Here is a 19,959-nt window from a genome sequence, read left to right as displayed (position 1 = left end):
TCAGCTCTAGTGTCTCTCCAGACATGTTCTGGTTCTATATTATTCACTCTCAGCCTTGCGTTCATCACTCATCCCCCACCCTTACGCATCATCATGTTCCATTATTTATGTATGGGGACTTTATTTGCTTTATTTTAATCCTTTCTTCCCTTCTCCTGTGTTTAATCTGCTTCCTGCCTCTCTACCCGGCTGGCCTCCTGCCACATAAATAAATAAAACTGAATTGTGCAGGACTTTAATAACAGACTACCTCCACATGAGGTCATTTGAAACTTAATTACAAGAAGTTTGATTAAAACCAACAAACCAGGTTCACCTCTAATTCGAGCTAAAAGCGGTCGGATTATTAAAAATGCAAACCGAGCATTATGACAAATAGCGGACTTTCTGCACTTTCATCAATGCGTAAACTCGCTGACCACAGAATTTGACTTCCACAAGGAGCAGAAACGAAACTTTCAAGTGCAGTGGTTACTCAGGGCCGAGCTGTGACAACTGATGTTAAATGATTCCACGACACACAGAACGCATTTTTTACACATTCTTCCAGTCCTCCGGAGAAGCATAAATCACTGCACTCAAGATACTATCCCTCTTGCAGAAAAAAAAAGTGTTAGAAGCAACAAGCACATAAAAGTTGATATCCGTGTTTAGATGACTTTGTTAAACGTGGCCCTCGTGGAACCTTCACAGTATTGTCAAGCTGTGGAATTATTGCACTAGTATTTTGACATGAAAACTTAAAACCAGAATTTTAGGATTCAACCATGACTGGGGTTATATCAGGATAGTGCTACCCCAAAGGTATGCAACTTTAGGAATTCTAATTAACATTTTAATTTGCAAATGTTGGACGTTGGCTTTGGCTTTTGTCATTACTTTCAGTACAATTCAGTTCCATTACTTAATCAGCGGTAGAGGCCTCATTTGTAATGTAGCCAGGCAAATGTAATAATAAAATGAAAATGAATCACCCCCACCGTGGCTATGATAATTCCCTCTCAGAAAAATAAAATGTTCAGCTTGGGACGCTGAAGCCGCAGAAGCTTTAAGAATGAATTCAAGTTTTAATTCAAACTCGTGAAAGACAAAGCTAAACAAAAAATGAACCTGTGTTCAAAGCTGCTGGGGCAGAGGCAACAACCTGATGCTGGGCGGGACTCGGCCTTTCATTGACTGTCTTTAAGTTCAACTCCCCCAGTTCACAGAGTGGGGTCAGGGGGGCCCCCTTTGAGGTCCGTGAATGCGTCTCGAGGTGGTTACAGAACGCTGCAAGCGATTCACAAATTTTTACAGTGAAGATACGCAGTGGTGGGCCACGGGGATAAAGTCCCCCGCCCGCCTTTTTATTCCACCAGCGTTGCGTTTCCCTGCGTGTACTGCTGCTTTGTGTTCAGCTGTGGATGTCTGAATGGTGTACTGAGGCCAGAGGAAAAAAAAAAAAAAAAAAGAGAGAGAGAGAGAGAGAGAGAGAGAGAGAGAGAGAGAGAGCTTCCCTGGCCCTGGCAGGCATCAACCCCCTCAGTCAGTCTGACCGCCCACAGTCCGGGGGGAGAAAGTGCTGCTTTGTGAATGACGGGAGCGGCGGAGGGAGGACAGAAAACAAACTTTACCAATCATATCTAGCGACGGGCTTTTACACTGAGCTGAGAAGTTTGCACTGCGCTGCAGGAGGATACCTTGCAGGCGAGCGCCGAGCAAAAGCAGTAAGTCGCGACGCATTTTGGGAACTTGTGGCACTGATAGAAAGCAGATTGACGTCCCCCCCTCCTTTTTTTTCGACGGAAAGATGCATGCATAGCAGCCTGACCGTGACTGGAATAACTGCCGTGAGATGGGAGATAAATCCGGCCCAGAAATTAACTCCATACAAGCGTCTGTCTTGCAAACCAAGCGTCTCCTCCTTAAGACGCATTCATTTCACTGCCGGTGAAGATTTAGTGGGAGGTGAATTTGGGGGGGATTTGCGAATTGCATCGTATACGTTGCAGTGTGTATATGTATATGTGTATATATAAATGTTTAACTAAATCCCGAACAATCGCATCCAACATCTGCCAGTGAAGCCATTAAAAACTTCCTGTTGATTCGCATCCGAAGCTTTTCACCGTTTCATGCTAAGTTTCCATTTGCTTGCCAGTGGGTTTCGCAACGTTTCATGACTCATGCAGAAGACGTGCATTCCCAATGTCACCATGAACAAAAAATAGACGCATAGAAGACTCATTCATGATTTTATGAGGTTTCCCTGGCCCACAAGTGCTTCTGATACATAATTGAATCAGTCATTATTTTTGTTGCTGTGATTAAAATCACAGTGTAGCTTTAGTGAATCACCATATTAATGCTTGTTACTTTAATTCACTGAGGAATGCAACTGGTGGCCTTTTTTTTTTTTTTTTGCAGAAGCTGCCCTGCTGTGGAGGCATTTCAGAGCTGTAAATCATGGTGGTCAGTTTGGCTTGTGTTGCCTGTCTCTGGCTGGTGGTGGTTGTTAATGGTGACCCCTGTCTCATCATCAGTGAGATTAATGCTGACAACCCAAGACTGGACACCACTGAGTTTGTGGAGCTGTATCACACCAGTGGACAGCGGGCTTCATTAGAGGGCTACACCCTTGTGTTCTATAATGGAAATGGGAATATAGCCTACAAAGTGCTGGACCTTAAAGGTCACAGCACGGATGACAGGGGTTTCTTCCTGGTGGGCTCGGTGGACATGATGCCCAAACCGGCCATTCTCCTGCCTCCAAACACGGTCCAGAACGGCCCAGACGCCATCGTCCTCTACCACACGTCTGCGGCCCGCTACAGCGAAAAGATGAACGTCACCGCCGTCGGGCTGGTGGACGCCATCGTCTACATGACTCGCCGAACCGGAGGCGCGGAGTTCCTGGCGGAGACGCTGACCCCCGGAGAACCGGCCTTCGTTGAGGACGAAACCACGCTTGAAGGGGATGAGTCAATCGAGAGGTGCCTGCTGTCGGAAGATCGGTGGGGCTTTCAGGTGTCCTCACCCTCCCCAGGTCAGCGAAACAACTGCACCCCACCTGCTGCTGAGGCAACTATGCCCGTCATTACTGAGCTGAAGCTGGGTGGAGGACAGGTGGACGGGTTTGTGGAGCTAACCGAGGCTTCGGCTGCAGGACCTCTGGTACTGGTAGTGTGGGATGGGAAGATGGACCGGGTGAGTGTCGCCGTGGACGTGGATGCGGACAGCTCCAGGAATGGACTGATCTCCATGACCATAGAGAAGAGCTACATGAAAGGTCAGTGTGGATGGATAAACAGCTCGATTTCTTTGGCCTTTAGATGTCATTGAGCTATGATCAGTTTTCACTCATTCTTGGACTCATTCGACCGTCAATCTTTATTGTCGTTTCTTCTCAGGAGATGAGTCTGGGGCTGTGGCTCTTTACAGCGGCAGAGCTACAGATTTCCCAGTGCGCAGTCCACTGAGCGAGATACAGCCAATAGATGCATTTGTATTTGCTGGGCCCGGAAACAAGCCTAGTGCCAACCTCACCGAGACCCTCATCCCCGGAAGGCAGCCGTACCAGCTGAGCAACAGGCAAGGCATTTTAAAAGTTGTATTTATAAGATTTTGTAATAGATATAGAAAGTATCTCTGGTACAACTAGAAGTGTTAGTAATATGGGAGTTTTTGGTGCCATAGTTTCGAGTGTTGTGCAACATTTGTTAGGGAGAGAGGGTGAGCTTGTGACCCCTGTTCCTCTTTGCCTTTTTCTCTCCCTGTCAGGGGCGTGTCACCACGGTAGAGCAGCAGTCAGGAGTGCCATTTTCCTCAACTTAAAGACACTTATTATATACTATTTGAATTGAATCTTCTCTCGTAAACAGATTTATAGACATTTTAGCCAAGTGTGCAGTGGTGCTGTCTGCAAAATGTTAATGATATATTTCTTAAAATGTCCCCACTAATGCCAACGCTGACATGTTTAAGGTAAGAACTCGGTAAGAGTTGCTGTGTAGTTGCTTGCAACAACAATAAATAAAAAACGCGAAGCCTTTGTCGATGGACAGAGTTGGGATGTAATTATAGACAAGAGTACCGATTTATAGAAGAGTAGACCGCACTAATGAGAGGTCTCCTCACCACTGAGGAGTGTTGGCTGTTCATCTGCGAGGGTATGCAAGCAGTCAGTGTCACTTCACCATGAAGGCTTAGCTTAGCTTATATTGAGACACAAAGACAAAACATTTGTACTTCCATGTATCTAATATTAGCAACGGTGGCAGACGGCCTGTGTGACTCGTACAAAAATTCATAACTTGCCTCAATATATACTACTGCTACTTGCAGTTAGGGATTGAGCTAGAATGATTGGGTTAAGTTACAACGTGGCTAGGTGGTAAATATAAGATGTCACTTATGATTTGTCTAGAAGGAGACTCTGTAAAGTGAATCCCTGTAGAACACCAGTGACTGGGGTGACGTCCCCACCTTGATGCTGGTAGACTGGAGAGGCATGACTGAAGATACATTCAAAAGTTTTCTTTGCATTTTCTAGCGGTAGTTTGTAAGCTAATTTTATTCTGGTGGTCTTTTGTTGGCTGAGGCCGAGGCATTTTTTTTTTAAAGAAAGTTCCAGGTGTGCTAGTCTTATCTGCATCATTTTAGTTTAGCTTGTTGGCATCGTTAAGCAGAACGAGCAGAAATGTACAGCTGAGACTGACAGGGATGTCAGGACTTTTGCAGTTGGACTAATTTGACCTATTTGACCTTATTTGACCTTAATTTTGACCTACCAAAACTTGAAAACCAAAGCTATAATAATTAATTATCTAACAATCATGTATGTTAATTCCAGACTTTGTGTCATTCCTTCTATATTACCAAAAGCCCAATATCAATGATCTGGTGGCACCAACTTAGCACCAGAACTGGCCTCTGACATATTATTGCTCCAAATTTAGGTGCAGTGCAAAGCTATTGTTTGGTAATGATTTCCCTATTTTGCCAGTTTGAGGGAAGGAGGCTTTTATCTGAGTCGCTGTGGTGTGGCCACCTGGGCCAGAGATCCTGGCATCTTCTGGGAGGCTCCACAAACCCCTGGGCTGCCCAACCAGTGCCCCTGGCCAAAGATCTGCCCTCACAGTATCTGTAAGTCAACACCTGCGTTTCTGATTCCGATCTATTGATTCTGTCGACAAACATGTGACTAACTTTGTGGGGTTTACGTTCCTAAGGAAGAGTGGCACGTCTCATCTGATTCAAACTTTGTGCTATTGACCTATTGTTTAGTTTCTATTGTAACTTCACTACAAATCTCATTAGAACTTTCATCCAGACATAAACTGTGTTGGAACAAAATCATTTCTGTTTTAATAAGACATCTCTCTGCTCACGTTGATTCACTTATATTGACTGTATGTATTACAGTGTGCTATTGTTACTAAAAAGTGCAGAGGCAAAAGGAAGTAAGTCCTCAAAAGCATGTCCTGTTGAAACAGGACATGCTTTTGAGGACTGAAAATTTAACAACAGGTAATGTGCCCTGAATGAACTTGGTCAGATACGTGCTTTGAATTGGAACAGTACTTACTGGTAACGACTGATGATCTTCCACAAGTTCAGACAAGAATGCACACTGAGGAACATGAGTAGTGATGTTAATTGTTGTAATAAGTGGCACACCTATTTCATAAACATAAGAAAAAAGAGACACTCAAAGAGAAACCTCGGGGAAGTTACAAAGTACCTCATTCACTGTTGACGGAAAAAGTAGTTAAATCACTGCGATGAATTTTGCAAATTGAAGAAGTGAGAACCCGTGGGGTGTGCTGAGAACTGAAAGGTCTGTCAGTGAACGAACGCATGAACACTGAGATTAAGGGAAGTCTAACGTTTACCGCGGACTTCCTACTCGTGATGGAATCATAAGATAAATGATTCATTAAGAAGCTGTAACACAGTGCTGTCAAACCAACAGTTCGCGGGCAGAAACGGGCATGCCAGAGCATGCATTTGCAAAGTGCAAAAGCGACATAGAACACATTAACTGAAAATTTTCAATAAAAATACCTGCTCTTCCTAATTTGTCCACTGTTTTAGTCAGAGAAGTAGATAGACCACAACGCAGCAGCAAGAGTTTAGTGTAAATATTTTCATAATGACAAAAACAAAAAGAAAGTAAGATAAGATAAGAGATAGATAAGCTGGGACTTTATTCAAGGTGTTACAGGTACAGGAAATGAAAATAATGGAATAAGAAATTACAAGAGAAACTATATAAAAGTAAATATGGTAAAGGTACACAAATATTTAAATATTGTTTCAGGTTTAAAGTAGCTAACAAATTAATACTACTAATACGAATTGGTGAAAAACCTACTATCGTTAATGGGAGAATGAAATGGTAGGAGGCTGACTGGATGACATCTGTGAATATCACGAAAAAAGACAAACTGCTCTCTGTTACTGGTCTGTGTTTGGCCTCTGAACTAAAATGAGGTTGAGACCCCCGCTTGTAACATGTTTGAGTTTTACTGATTAAGAAATAAGCATATGGTTGCATATCTTCAGATGCCCTTTCCTCGGTCAAGAAAGACCCTAGCCTCCAAAAATGTGCAAGATTACTTAAAAATGCCTCAAAATGTTTGACTCAGTCAGTTTTGGTTCTGGCATTGTTTTACATTAGGACCAAGCATGAGGTGGCAGCCTTGCCCTGTGTTAGACTCAGATAAGGCAGACAGAGTTTGATGGTAATCATAATATTTCTGATTTTTGTGAGGACCAGTTTGAGTTGAAGACCTTGAGAGCAGGGACATATCTCTGTCCATGTGTACAGGTCATCCCTCACAGTCTGACACATCATCAGTAGGCTCGTTGAGGGCGAAGACCTTAGTTTTAGCTTTGAAGTTTAAAGTAAGGTTAATATTTGGATTATGAAGTTGTGATGGAGAAGGAGGGAAGAAACATGTGATTTGGTTTTGTGGGCTACGACTGAGTTTATCCTGTATTTGTAATCCTGGTGGAGTGTGGACGCCATAGCCCCAAGCGATGTTCTCATTGAACACCCAGATGGCTTTTAGAAAGCAGCTCTTCTTGAGCCTCGCCATGTTGGTCCTCAGGCTGCCGCTTCCCAACCGAAGCGCTGAAAACAGACCAGGATTTGGGTGATCGTGGCCCCTGGCTGTCCTTGCTATACCATATGGGCATGCTTTATGTGAAGTATTTATGCACTGTTACATAATATTTCCCCCTTGGTAATTACGTGATCATGTTATAGCTTCTGTTTTCTGTGAAGGCGTAACCCTACTGACACAATAAATTGGTTCATATTGTTCAATAAAGCAGATTTCGAAATAAATGAAGGTGCGGCCATGTTATATCTGTCCGTCGGTCACGGGATTCAAAAGTATGACAACATAATTTTAAACAGTATACCATCATGACACGGTTGTATGAACAATTTGGAAAGTGATGCCTTCTTTTTGCTTCAGTTGTGCAGTGTTGCAGAAAAATATCAAAGCGCTTCTTCTCATTGATAAATGCCCTGCTTAATGCTTCAGGGATCCCAGGAGGCACGGATTCGACGCCTCACCTCCCGCCTTGGGGGAACAGTGACTTCCTGATCAATGAGCTGAACACCGACACGCCTGGCGCAGCGGAGGACGGAGAGTACATCGAGCTGTGGCACCCATCCGGACGCAGAGTCTCCTTGCAGGGCATCTGGATTCTGCTGTTCAGCGCTCACAACAACAGGCCTTACCGGGAGATCAGCCTGAGCGGACACTTCACCACTTCCAAGGGATATTTTCTGCTGGGCAGTGACAGGCTGGTGCCGGCCCCGTCGCTCCGCCTGCCCCCCAACACCATCCAGAACGGTCCTGATGCTGTGGCGCTCTACCGCAGCCCTTACGGCCCGCCGTCAGCTACTCAGAAGGGCATCCCCACTAAAGGCCTGCTGGATGCTGTGGTTTACCGGCAGAGAGGATCAGACAGGGAGGCGCAGGAGCTGAGTAAAGCTCTTACCCCAGGACAGCTGCCACTGCTGGAGGATCCTGAGGTGTTGTCGACTGATGAGTCCCTGAGCCGCTGTAGAGGCCTTTACCCCCATGACCTGTCTGCTTTTTCCGTGAGTACAATGGAGAAAGAATATGAGAGAATATGGTGTTAATAAATAGTAGATGTCTCTTCTCCTATTGCATGCAGAGATGCTCACCCTCCCTTTTGTTGCAGGCTAGAGCAGCAAATTTGAAAGATGAAACGAACTGTGCTGGGTTCTTAATTTAAATATATGGCAAAACATAAATTATGTTGCCATTATATATATGTAAGTTAGATGGATGCAGCCGGACATCCTGGTGCTTTTGGTATTGTGCATCCAGGGTATCTGCAGGATCTTGAAAAATGTTAAATGCTGATAATTCAGTTTCGGGGAAATTAAGACCCCAAATTTTTTAGGTAAATTTTGAGTTTGAGTCCAAAATTGAAAAAGGCACAAATGACGTTTCAAAGGACCAGAGAGTATGTTACGAATGCACCCTATGTCATGGCGCCAGCCACAAGGCCACTATCCATTGCTAGCTTCTGTGCCACCACAGCCTAGTGTTAATGTTGCATCGCCACCATTAGCAGCACCTGAAGCTACAGGTATGAGCATGTCATGACCAAACCTGTCTGACCAGGGCTTTTAGCTTTTATTTTATTGAAAAGTTGTATTAGTTGATGCATTTCTCTTAACTTTAACCCTACCAGTGCAATGTAAATGTGATGAACAAGGAAAGCAGGTAGTTGTTTATTTTAAGAAAGGCTTTCTCCTTCTGTGTTTGTTTTGCTCTTCAACAAAGTCAAAGTATTTCTAATCTGATTACTTGTCAAATCGATGGATTGACAGCCCTATTTTCTTTTCTCATCTTCGCTTTGTTCTTGACATTTTTATGAGAAGATCACTCGCTACCACATCTGTACAGTATACAATAAGCTTCAGACAGTTTGCTTAGCTTAGAAGGGATTTAGCACAACACCAAGACATGTTCCTGCACACAATCCTCCATAAGACTGTGTTGTTTGTCCAAGGTAGACCCGAAAAGCAGAAAGTAAGAAAAATTTTATTTGGTGTGGTGTGGATTGTGTTCCAGGCTATTGTTGGACAGTAATTTACTTAAATGTGTATGTGTACTTAAATCTGTGTGTATTAAGCGTGAATTAGACAGCTTCAAAGATGCTGTTAACGCTTAGCCAGTCAAATTCTTTATGCTAAGCTAACCTGCTGCTTGACTGTACAGACATGAGAGAGGTAGCAAGCTTTCTGCATAACAAGAAACCTTTTTCTTAAAAAAAAAACAAAAAACAAAGTTGTTACAATTCTGATCATAATATATGCATCAATAACTGTAGGTGGCCCCTCCCACCCCTCTGAGGGAAAACAGCTGCCCCCGCCCTCCTCCGGCTCCCGAGGGTGTGGTCATCAGTGAGGTGGCTAGTGGGCACTGGACCAATCACAGCCAGCAGAGGGCATTTGTGGAGCTGCAGGGACCACCCATGACAGACCTTCAGGGCCTGGTGCTCTCCGTGTTTGACCAGGAGCGCTCTGGGACCGTCATCGCACTCCCTTTGACTGGATCCGTTGACCAGGATGGATTTTACATCATAGGGAATATCACAGGAGCAGGTGAGTGCAGTGGAAGGCCTGGCAGATGGATGACAAGCCTGGCTTTGTCTCGCTTTGCACTCCTAACTCCGTCTCCTGACTCGCCTGCATAGATCAGACCTTCCCGGAGGGCTCCACGGTGCCGGTAAGGGGAGCGGTGGTCCTGTGCTACGACCTGTTCAGCGTCTGCAGAGCTGGCACTGCTCTGACCAACTCCAGCCTCAGAGATGTGCTCGCGTTTAGTGAAAGCCAGCAGCTGCTTTCCTCTCTGTCCACCACTAGAGGGAGACAAGTGATGCCGGCTCTCAGGTAAACGGACTGAATAGAAAACACTGGCGACTTCAGCATTAGTGAGAAAGTAACGAACCCATTTAATGTGTTGTACAATACTACCTTAAAAGACTGTGTCATTACTACAAAAAGTCTGTTAATTCACAATGAAGTGACAGTAAAGAGCACAGAGCAACATTTTTAACCTAAATTCTTCCCTTGGTTATTGAGAGCTAAGATATATTTTATCTATTTTTAAAAGCGTAGGCGTTTCATTATTTTAAAATACATTACATGATATAATAATGTCTTTGGAGTTGGGAGGAAACCAGAATGTCCAGAGAAAACCCATGCAGACAGAGAACCCTCGAACCCAGACCTTCTCACTGGGAGGCATCAGTGCTAACCACGAGCTGCTGTGCCTCCCATAGTATATTATTAATACAATAATGTAATATTAATATAATCATACTATTATAATATTTATAAAATAAATCTTATAAATATAACTAAAACCAAACTCAAACTACTAAAGAGTCTTACTGTTTGCCCTGCATGGAGAAAAAAAACACACACACACAACCTCGTACCCTTGGCTCAGACTGAACCACATAGCAACTACTAAAACCACTAGCTAGCTGAATGAGCACGTACCAAATTGTGTGGTAAACAAAATACTGCCTCGGATAGCACAATAGGTTTTCAATTTTCCGTTTTGCAAAGTAGCCATGTTTTGTTTTGACGACCACTTTGCCTGCTCTTTGTATGCTCTTAGTCGGCTTCATGAGGGGGTCACCTCAAAAGGTGTGCCGTCTTTAAGGAGTCGCCAAAGGTGTTGAGATCTTGTTGGCAGTTCTGCATTTGTTTGAGCTTGTAATCTGAGGTGCTGTTTGTATGCTATGGTTTCTAAGGCTGATAATTCTAATGTACTTCCTGGTATTCCTCTCCCGGGGCTGTTATACCATACTGTTAGATGACTTTCACACACTGCGTTTGAGGATATGTTCAAAGCTCTTAAACTTTTCCAGATTGACTGACCTTCGCTTCGTAAAGTAATGATGGACTGTCGTTCTTGGAACAAGAGTCGAGTAGGACTGTTCAGTGTAGAAAACCGTGGTACATTAAGAAGGCGAGAAATTCCACAAATTCACTCTTGAAAGGCACATGTGTTAATGGAAAAACAGTCCAGGTGACTACCTTCAAACCTTTGGCGCTGTATCTATATTAAGACAAATACCAGGTTTTCAGTGTTTTTTCCTACTTTCAGGACAAGTTAACACCACCCCGTCATTATTTCTTTTTCGGACCATCTGCTCCAGGCACAACATGAAGTGCAGCCAGTACTAGACACTGGCTAGTCAGACAGATCTGACCCAGTAAATACAGATTTATTTTAACTCTGAATCAGGCAAAGCATTTTTAATGGTACTTACCAGAACACATCTGTAGGGATGGAAAAGAGCGTAATGACTGCCCTGTGATTATAGCAGCATGAAGCAAGTCAGTTGAAAAGTGGAAAACGTTTTTTTAGGTGAAGAGACGTTGGTGGTAACGGTTCAATCAGACTCGACCTCCTGGGGCTTTGTGGGACAGGTACCCACCACTAACCATGTGTTCTGTAGAAGGTCTGGATTTGAGCTCATTTTCCATCAGTGCAGCTCTAAAGAACAGGGGGTGGCCTTTTATAAAGTTGTTCAGAGGATGTTGGTTGACCAAAAATAGACGTGCAGTGTGTCTGCACATATACATACACGCTGAGAACACGCTGCAGACCACTTAGCCCATACACGTCCCTCATGACTGTACACACATATAGTCCCCTCCAAAAGTATTGGAACAGCAAGGCAAATTCCCTTGTTTTTGTTGTTCACTGAAGACATTTGGGTTTAAGACCAAAAGATAGACAGACAGACGGACAGACAGACAGACGCCCTATCAATCCCAAACCGGCAAATTTCTCAGTTGCAGCAGGAATGTACAACCACTCAACACCATACATACTATACATAACAGGAAGAACACAATATACTATATACACGTTATTCACAGAATTTTAAAAATAACTTAATTCAAAAAAAGTGACTAAGGTTGACTGTTTAAACATTAAATAGCTCTGTATGACTAGTCTACTTTATGGCCTGGGTTGAAACCTATAACGTGTGCATTTCATGTTAAAGAGGATAAACCAACATGAAGACCAGAGAGCTGTCTATGAGAGAAAAGCAAGTCATTTTCCAAATTAAAATCTATCAGAGCCATTGGACAAACATTGGGCATAGCAAACACAACAATTTGGAATGTCCTGAATAAGAAAGAAACTACTGGTGTACTGAGCAACGGATGTTGAACAGGCCGGCCGAGGAAAACAACAGTAGTTGATGACAGAAATATTGCGAGAGCTGTGAAGAAAAACCCCAAAACATCAGTAAGTGACATCACCAATGACCTCCACAGTGCAGGCGTGAAGGTATCACAATCCACTGTTGGAAGAAGACTCCGAGACCATAAATGTAGAGGCCATACCAAAAGATGCAAACCACTCCTCCTCGGAAGGCCAGATTGAAATTTGCAAAGAAGTACAGAGATGAGTCACAAAAGTTCTGGAACACAATCTTATGGACTGATAAGACCAAGATTAATCTCTACCAACGTGATGGAAAGGCCAAAGTGTGGAGAAAGAAAGGAACTGCTCATGATCCGAAGCATACAAGCTCATCTGTGAAGCATAGTGGAGGTAATGTCATGGCTTGAGCATGCATGGCCGCTGGAACAGGCTCATTAATATTTATTGATGATGTAATTGATGATGGTAACAGCAGAATGAATTCTGAAGTGTCCAGAAACATTTTGTCTACCAATTTAAGGAGAAATGCATCCAGACTAATCGGGAGGAATTTCATCATGCAGCAGGACAACGACCCAAAGCACACTGCCAACAAAACAAAGGACTTCATCAAGGGAAAAGTGGAAGGTTTTAAACTGGCCAAGTCAATCACCTGACCGTAACTCAATTGAGCATGCCTTTCACCTCCTTAAGGTGAAAGCCCCCCCCCCCCCCCCCAAAAAAAAACAAACAGGAACTGAAAGAAGCTGTGGTTAAAGCCTGGAATAGCATCACAAATGAAGAATGCAACAGTTTGGTGATGTTGATGGGTCGCAGGCTTGTGGCTATCATTGCAAGCAAGGGTTATATCACCAAATACTAAATGTTATTTACGTTAAGACTATTTATTCCATTACTTTTGCTCACCTAAAAATGCTGTGGTGTAATACAAACGGTGATATATCCTAAGTTGTTTAAGACATCTAGATGTTAATACCAGGACATAAAAGCTGACATTTTGAACTCTTGTCTCAGACTCATCTTTTGATCTTAAACCCAAATATCTTAAGTGAACACCCAAAATAAGAGAATTTGCCTTGCTGTTACAATACCTCTGGAGGGGACTTTATGGTGTAAGTGTGTCTAGTGTGATTCCAATCAGAAGCTCTAGGTAAGCCCTATTACACCTGCTGTTATAATGTGTCTCCTCATGATGCTCATCAAATCTCAGTTCTTCTGTTCTCGAATCGACATGAAACTGAAATATCTCCACAATTAAGACACTATAAAGGGCGGCAGTAGCTCAAGAATACCCACCTTGCGGTGTATGCTCCCTGGTGTATGATTGCGAGTGAGTGATGTTGGTGGTGGTCAGAGAGGCTGTAGGTGCACATTGGCAGCCACGTTTCCGTCAGCCTGCTACATTGACTAATTAAGTGTCTCACACTTGATGGGGACATGCATATATGGATCCTGCTGCTGTATTTAACTGCAGTTTAGTGTAGTAAATTCAGACAAATGTCTTATTAAATTATATATATATATATATATATATGTGTGTGGTATCTGTGTCACCCTCAAGCTCGGGCCCTCTACGAGAGGCCTGGGAGTTTGAGGGTTCTGCGCATTATCTTAGCTGTTCCTAGGACTGTGCTCTTTTGGACCGCGATCACCTTAACTTTCCACATCTGTCCCAGCTGCTCTTTCTACCCTTGGTTCTTCTCAACCTTTTCTTGTTCCTTCTTTCTGACGTTGGCGTCAGCTGGTATCGCCACATCTATCACCACCACTATGTCCTGTTGGTTAGCCAGGACCTGTTTGTCAGCCTGGAAGCTGAAGTCCCACAGAACCTTGGCCCCGATGTTCTCCACCACCACCACCTTCTGTGGTGTGGCCCATTGGGACTTGGGTACTTCTATTCCATACTGGGTACAGATGTTCCTGTACACTATCCCAGCCACTTGGTTGTGCTTCTCCATGTACGCTGAACCGGCTTCACATCTTACACCCTGCTACTACAGTATGTGCTGGACTGTCTCAGGAGCATCTTTGCAAAGTCTCCACATTGGGTCTGATCTGCTCTGGTAGATCTTGGCCGCTATCGCTCCACATGATCCAGTTTCACCTGTATGTGTATCTATGCTCTGTTCCATGCAGGTCGGTGGAAGACGGTCTCGTCTCACTTAGCCGGTGTTCATGCTGTGAGGTGAGGAGCCCCTCCTCCTGGACAAGCTCCTCGCCTACGCCCCGCAACACCAACCTCTGTCCAAGCTCCGCCTTCTCAAGTGAAATCGATATTTGCCTCGAGCCTCTGTCCAGTGACTGGCAGGATCAGTCAGGAGGTAAGATGTCAGACAATCTCATATACAGATGTTTTATGCAGTAATTGCCCACACATTTAAGAAGATAATTTTAGATGGTTTTAACAACGCTAATAAATAAATCATGAAACCTTGAGTTAGAGAACATTTCTGAGCTGAGTGCTGACTTTAAAGAAGTAGTGCTCAGTAGGAGGCAGCAATGCAAACTCCTAGACTGATGCAAAACTTTTTTTTTTCTACAATGATCTGTAAACAGTAAATATAGATTTTATTGTGTTTTCCTAGGCTGCACTGGTCAGATCCATGGGAAGAGGGTGGCTGAGGTGGCTGACTACTTGGAGCAGAGGTGTCACTGTGGCATTTCTGCCCTGTACCTCCAAGGTGAGACTCTTTGATTCAATATTGAACGTTTTTGCTCATTTTAAATGAATTCACCCTATTCCTGAGCTTTAAAACAGTCGGGGGACGCAATAAAGTCTGCTGAAACCACATGCTGGCGGGGACCTGACTTTGAACAATCGATACAGTCGACAGTTGATGCCTCCGGCTACAACATCCTCTTGTTTATTTTTTTTTCTTCATTTTTGTCTTTGGTCCAAATGCCACAAACCTTTACAACTATCTACATCAGCCACGCAGTGGTTCTGAATGATGACTCTCACTTGATCACAAATTCGAGACACATACAGTCGGTAGTTTAAAGAGGAGGGGTTGTGTTTAGGCACATTTTGAGACATTGTTGTGGGGTAAAGTTTGTCAGCCAGATTTTGATGACTGCTCGTTTCGATGATGCTGTGGGTCCTCAACAATGACCCGGCCAAGTGTGAAGTGGAACTTTTTTTGTAATTTTTATAATAATAATATACTGTATTGATCCCACATGATGAAATAATTTTTGTCATTATTACTGTGGACTGTGGTCACCTGTGAGCGTGAACCTGCGCAGGAGCAGATCGGGGGCTTGGTGCATGTCTTTATTTCTTCTTATCTTAGTAAAAATATAATTTATATAAAATAATTGGACGTTTTTGAGTATTATTTTTTTGCAGAGTAGCTCAAAAGGTACATTTGAATTCAGCAGCATAAAGCTCATATAAGCAGTTGGGAAGAAACTTATTCAAAGACAGAGAGGCTCAGGTGTGTATCCCTCCCTGTTATTATCTCATCCAGTATCCCTCCTATGCAGTAAATTGTGTCATCACGTTATAAACCCCTGTTGTGTTTACAGGATGTACAATATACAGCATTCAGTACTGTACTGAACTCAAAAGTTTTAGGCAGCTGTGAAAAATGCACACCTTCGTTAGCTGATGAAATAAACCATTATTTATATTTTTGAAAGCATTCTCAGTTTGCAGCATTTTTTCCACACCCGCCTTTTGCACAGAACTGCATGCGTACGCGGCTAAATCCGACTTTCAGTGGTTTCATATATGACAGTTAAGACCTTTGTTTCTCTGCTTTTGCTCAAGGGGCCAATTTTTCTTGTGTGTCCGGGTGGCTGCGAGTGTGGGGGAACATCCAGGCGCTGTCTGACCACCAGAAGGCTCTCATCCTTCAGACATCGCACATGAATCCTCCGTCTGCTCAGGGAAACGTCTGTCGTTACACAAGCACAGGTCAGAGCCGCCGATCGGCTAAATCACCGAACTAACAGTCTGCATGCGCCTGTGAAAATCCCCTCCGGTCAGCACTCCTGAGTGGACCCTGTGATCTTAAATCATACTGAAAGACTCCAAACTAATTAAATAAACATAATCCAGACATGTTGTCCTGGTGAAATAAAGGGTTGAGTTGATATGCATTAAAATATATTCGAATCATTTTTATTACAGACAAACTAAAGTCTTTGCTGTATGAAAAATGACACCATATTCTTATCTCCTTTAAATACTTGATACAATATTCCACATATTACCTCCACAATAAACAGTGGAGGTAATTTTCATCTTCATGCATTGCAAGAGAGCTTTGTATTGAGATTGGTCAACCTTTTGAGAGCCTGATTAAGAAAAGGAGAGTGCCACGATAGGCTATGACATAGCAGGGTGGAAATGATGATTGCAGGGCGTTTCCATGAGAGCAAGATGAAGTGTGAAAGTGACCTAAAAAGTTCGAGGGTGGTAAGAGATCTTATAAAAAAGATCATTATTTCCCATCCCCATCAGGCAGTTGGAGTGGAACAGTTACAATCAAACATGGTGTCATTCTTAGCTCTTAAAAACAAATAAATAAATAAAAAGTTTCATGGGGACTTCAGTTATTCCTGTGGCTTGAATCTGTGAAATATTGAAAGCACATTATCCGTCATCATCATCTACCACATGGAGTAGTACTCTGCTACACAAGTGCAGACCATTTGTCTCGTTTGGCCTTGCGCTGTCTGACGGAAACAAATCCTGCTGCACCTTAAAGTTTCCACAAGGGTGACAAAATGAGAAATAAAGCTGACCTTTTATTTGACTCTCCTCTAGCATCCGCCCTGGGGTTACAGATAGGTCTGATAATAGGTGTGCTCCTGCTGCTGGGACTAGGAGCTGCTCTTTTCACGTATTTCTACAGGAGGAGGTGAGAACTGTGATTAATTATTTTTCCCATAGCTCTGTCTTTTGTGCGAACGGTGATCACAGAGATTTCTAATTACTCTACTGTATTACTTGCCTAAAATCATCACAGATTGTTAATTAAACTTCATCTAATCTTTTGATTTGAAACGACTGGAAGACATTTATTTGTTCCTTCCTGGTCCCCAGCAATGAATGTCTGGCAGAAAGAATGTATCCATGTTAACAGCCTCATGTCGGCGATTTATCTCTGTTGTCACACGCCTAATGAGTATTGTAAGCCGACGCCTTTTCCTTGGCATGTGAGATCTGAAATAATGGCTGCAGCAGAATAAGAACAGTGATATTTGAAGTAGGAAGTTATACCTCATGCTGCAGAGATACTGTATGTAAGCTACAAAAAAAAAAATAAAAAATATGAAGCACAGCACAAGGTGTTGACCTGGCCTCCACGTTCACTAGATCCCAAACTGATCAAGTATCTGGAGGGATGGTCTGCAGAGACCCCTCCCCTAATTACTATTAGGCAGGTGGTCATAATGTTATGCCTGACTGGTGCATCATCATCAAGTCACTAAGTTTAGTGTGCTGCAAAGAAGCTACTCTGTCATGACCATCAATAATGTTTTTCCTTCTGGTCAAGCGTTTTAGAAAATCTTCTCCGTATGCATCACCTTTCTGCCACTTTTGGGGGAAAACAGCGCTGACAGTCCCATTTTAACATTTGTGCGTGTTTGTCGTCATTGTCTGTGTGCTCAGGCGTCCTCTGGACTACTACACCATGGAGCTGAGTGAACACGCAGAGGGGCTGTCGGATCTATAATCCAGGCTTCGCGTCTGGCGGCGTGCGTGGGAGGACTTCATCAGGGGGCGCAAGAGACGGGGGTAATCAGAGGCTCATTTGACGTGTACGTAACTAACTACGCGGCCGTTGTGAAAGCGAGGCCACCACAAGTGTCCTTCTCTGTATCTTTGGAAGATCACTGATGAAAATGACTTGCAATTGTCAGCGGTGCAGTCGCATCCCGAGTGTGGTGGCAGTATCTCGCGGCACTGCTGACGTCCAATTAGGCAACCCATAAGCTGAATTTTAGAAGGAAAGAAAAAACATGTTGTTTTTTTGTTTTTGTTTTTTTGGATGGACAACCTTTGCCTGTGAACAGTGCTGGTTACTACTTTTAAGAAACGGAAAGATATAAGAAAGGGATTATTGTGTTTGTTTTTTTTGAGTCCTAAATGGTCATTTTTGTTGACTCGTTAAATATTACTGTGGATAAAGCTTTTACATGTACAAATTTAAACAACCATGCTTTTGATTTATGCAGCCAGCTCATCCAGTACTTTAACATCAGCCTCCATGAACAAGATAATTCTTTCTTTGCATTTATCCTTCAAAATGGTCCCATTTCCTGCTTTGTTTCCCTGATACTTGGTGTAGCTTTCATTGTAGACTCTAATCACTCCAAGGCCTTTAAATGTGAATGTCTCTAACTTGTAATGATTGTCTGTAACCACTTTTGTATGCCTGCTCAAAGCAAACTGTTTACATTTCCTTGATTGAGGATTAGGAGAGAAGTGTGTGCGATTCTGATGAAGTAAGGCCTTCAGTGGAGAGTGTTCAGAGCTGTTCTGTGTTTCACCCGGCTCAGAGACCTCTCCTGTGCCTTTGACCTGTGCGTTATTTGAGTATTTGAATAGCTGATTCCTCGCCTGTTAGAGGACCAGCGCAGCGTTCTCTGCTGTAGCCACGACTGTCAATACTGTAGATACGATGTTAGCGTTCTCAGGAGGGGGTGGGGAGGGGGCATTTTAACGGCAATCTAAAACGATAAGTTATTGTAGAAACGCCTTTTAATAGATCCTTTAGTAGCTCGCTCAAAATAACCCTTAAACTGCCAAGACAAAGTGCCATGAAAGAACTCTGATATGCTCTGTCGACGATAATGTTTTCCACCTTCTCTTTTGTTCTAATCTCACAACACCAAGCTATTTCAGTCCTGTGAAATCAGTACTTCCCGTGAAGCTCTGTTTAGAAGAAGAAGAAGAAGAAAAAAAGAAGAAACCAATGTTAAACAAAGGTACTTGACTACTTTTGTTGGCGTTTGCAGAGGCAATTTCCCCTTGAATGTTTTTTGTCACAGTGTGTTTGAAATGTATTATATGCTTCTATATTTTTAGTTTTTTTTGTGTAATTTAGCGCACGCAGGAGGCTAAAAGAAAAACAGAGGAAGGAAATTGCAACACAAGATTAAAGATTTTATTGACATGCAAAAGTTCTGAATACAATGTGTGATGTCTCCATCTTAAAGAAGGCTAAATGACGCCGAAAGCCTGGACGGTGACGTGTTGCTGTAAGTTTTTTGTTTGTTCTAATCACAGCCCAGTTCACAAGAAAACAAAAGAAGCCCGCATCTTCTCAGAGGGCACTAAAACGCCACATGCAGTAAATATTCAATTTCTACAAATAGAGAACGTGTCTCACGGGAAACGGTTGTCGGAAAGCTTTCGGTAATCTGCATCCACAAGTGTGACGTTCCAGTTTGTTTCCTTCCGATGCCGTGCACGTTTCGCAGGTCTCAAATAAAATACTTCCACAGGTGTGCATTGAAGTGTCAACCTGTTCCCTCCTTCTCTGTCTCTTCTCTCTGATTGCTTTCCTTGAATTTTTTTTTTTTTTTTTTTTTTGGTTAGGTCTATGATTACTGCATTCACAGCTCCTCCATGTTTCTGTACATCTAATTTTCTACTTGTTGTGGGTGTACCAATAGAGCAGGGATCGTACACCCAGACTCATATTTATGTAGATTATGATATACACACTTAAGCCGGGGCTGTTTCCTGCCATCTTTATAATTTTCCCAC

General features: G+C 43.1%; 1 protein-coding gene across 1 annotated transcript; it reads left to right on the top strand.

The window, feature by feature from the left end:
* Positions 1-1,492: 1,492 nt before the first annotated feature.
* Positions 1,493-19,706, top strand: si:ch211-183d21.1. The gene is made up of 12 exons (XM_047609918.1): positions 1,493-1,706; positions 2,407-3,268; positions 3,390-3,570; positions 4,985-5,124; positions 7,536-8,101; positions 9,367-9,640; positions 9,733-9,928; positions 14,370-14,554; positions 14,819-14,914; positions 16,006-16,152; positions 17,008-17,101; positions 17,857-19,706. Exons 2-12 carry the CDS (start codon positions 2,446-2,448, stop codon positions 17,918-17,920), a joined length of 2,766 nt encoding a protein of 921 aa, XP_047465874.1. The 5' UTR covers positions 1,493-1,706; positions 2,407-2,445; the 3' UTR covers positions 17,921-19,706.
* The last annotated feature ends 253 nt before the right edge of the window (positions 19,707-19,959 follow it).

This window comes from Mugil cephalus, chromosome 16 (assembly GCF_022458985.1).
Source record: "Mugil cephalus isolate CIBA_MC_2020 chromosome 16, CIBA_Mcephalus_1.1, whole genome shotgun sequence".
Classification (NCBI taxonomy): domain Eukaryota; kingdom Metazoa; phylum Chordata; class Actinopteri; order Mugiliformes; family Mugilidae; genus Mugil; species Mugil cephalus.
The sequence above is the reverse complement of the archived record's forward strand: the minus strand, read 5'-3'. Positions and strand labels throughout refer to the sequence as shown.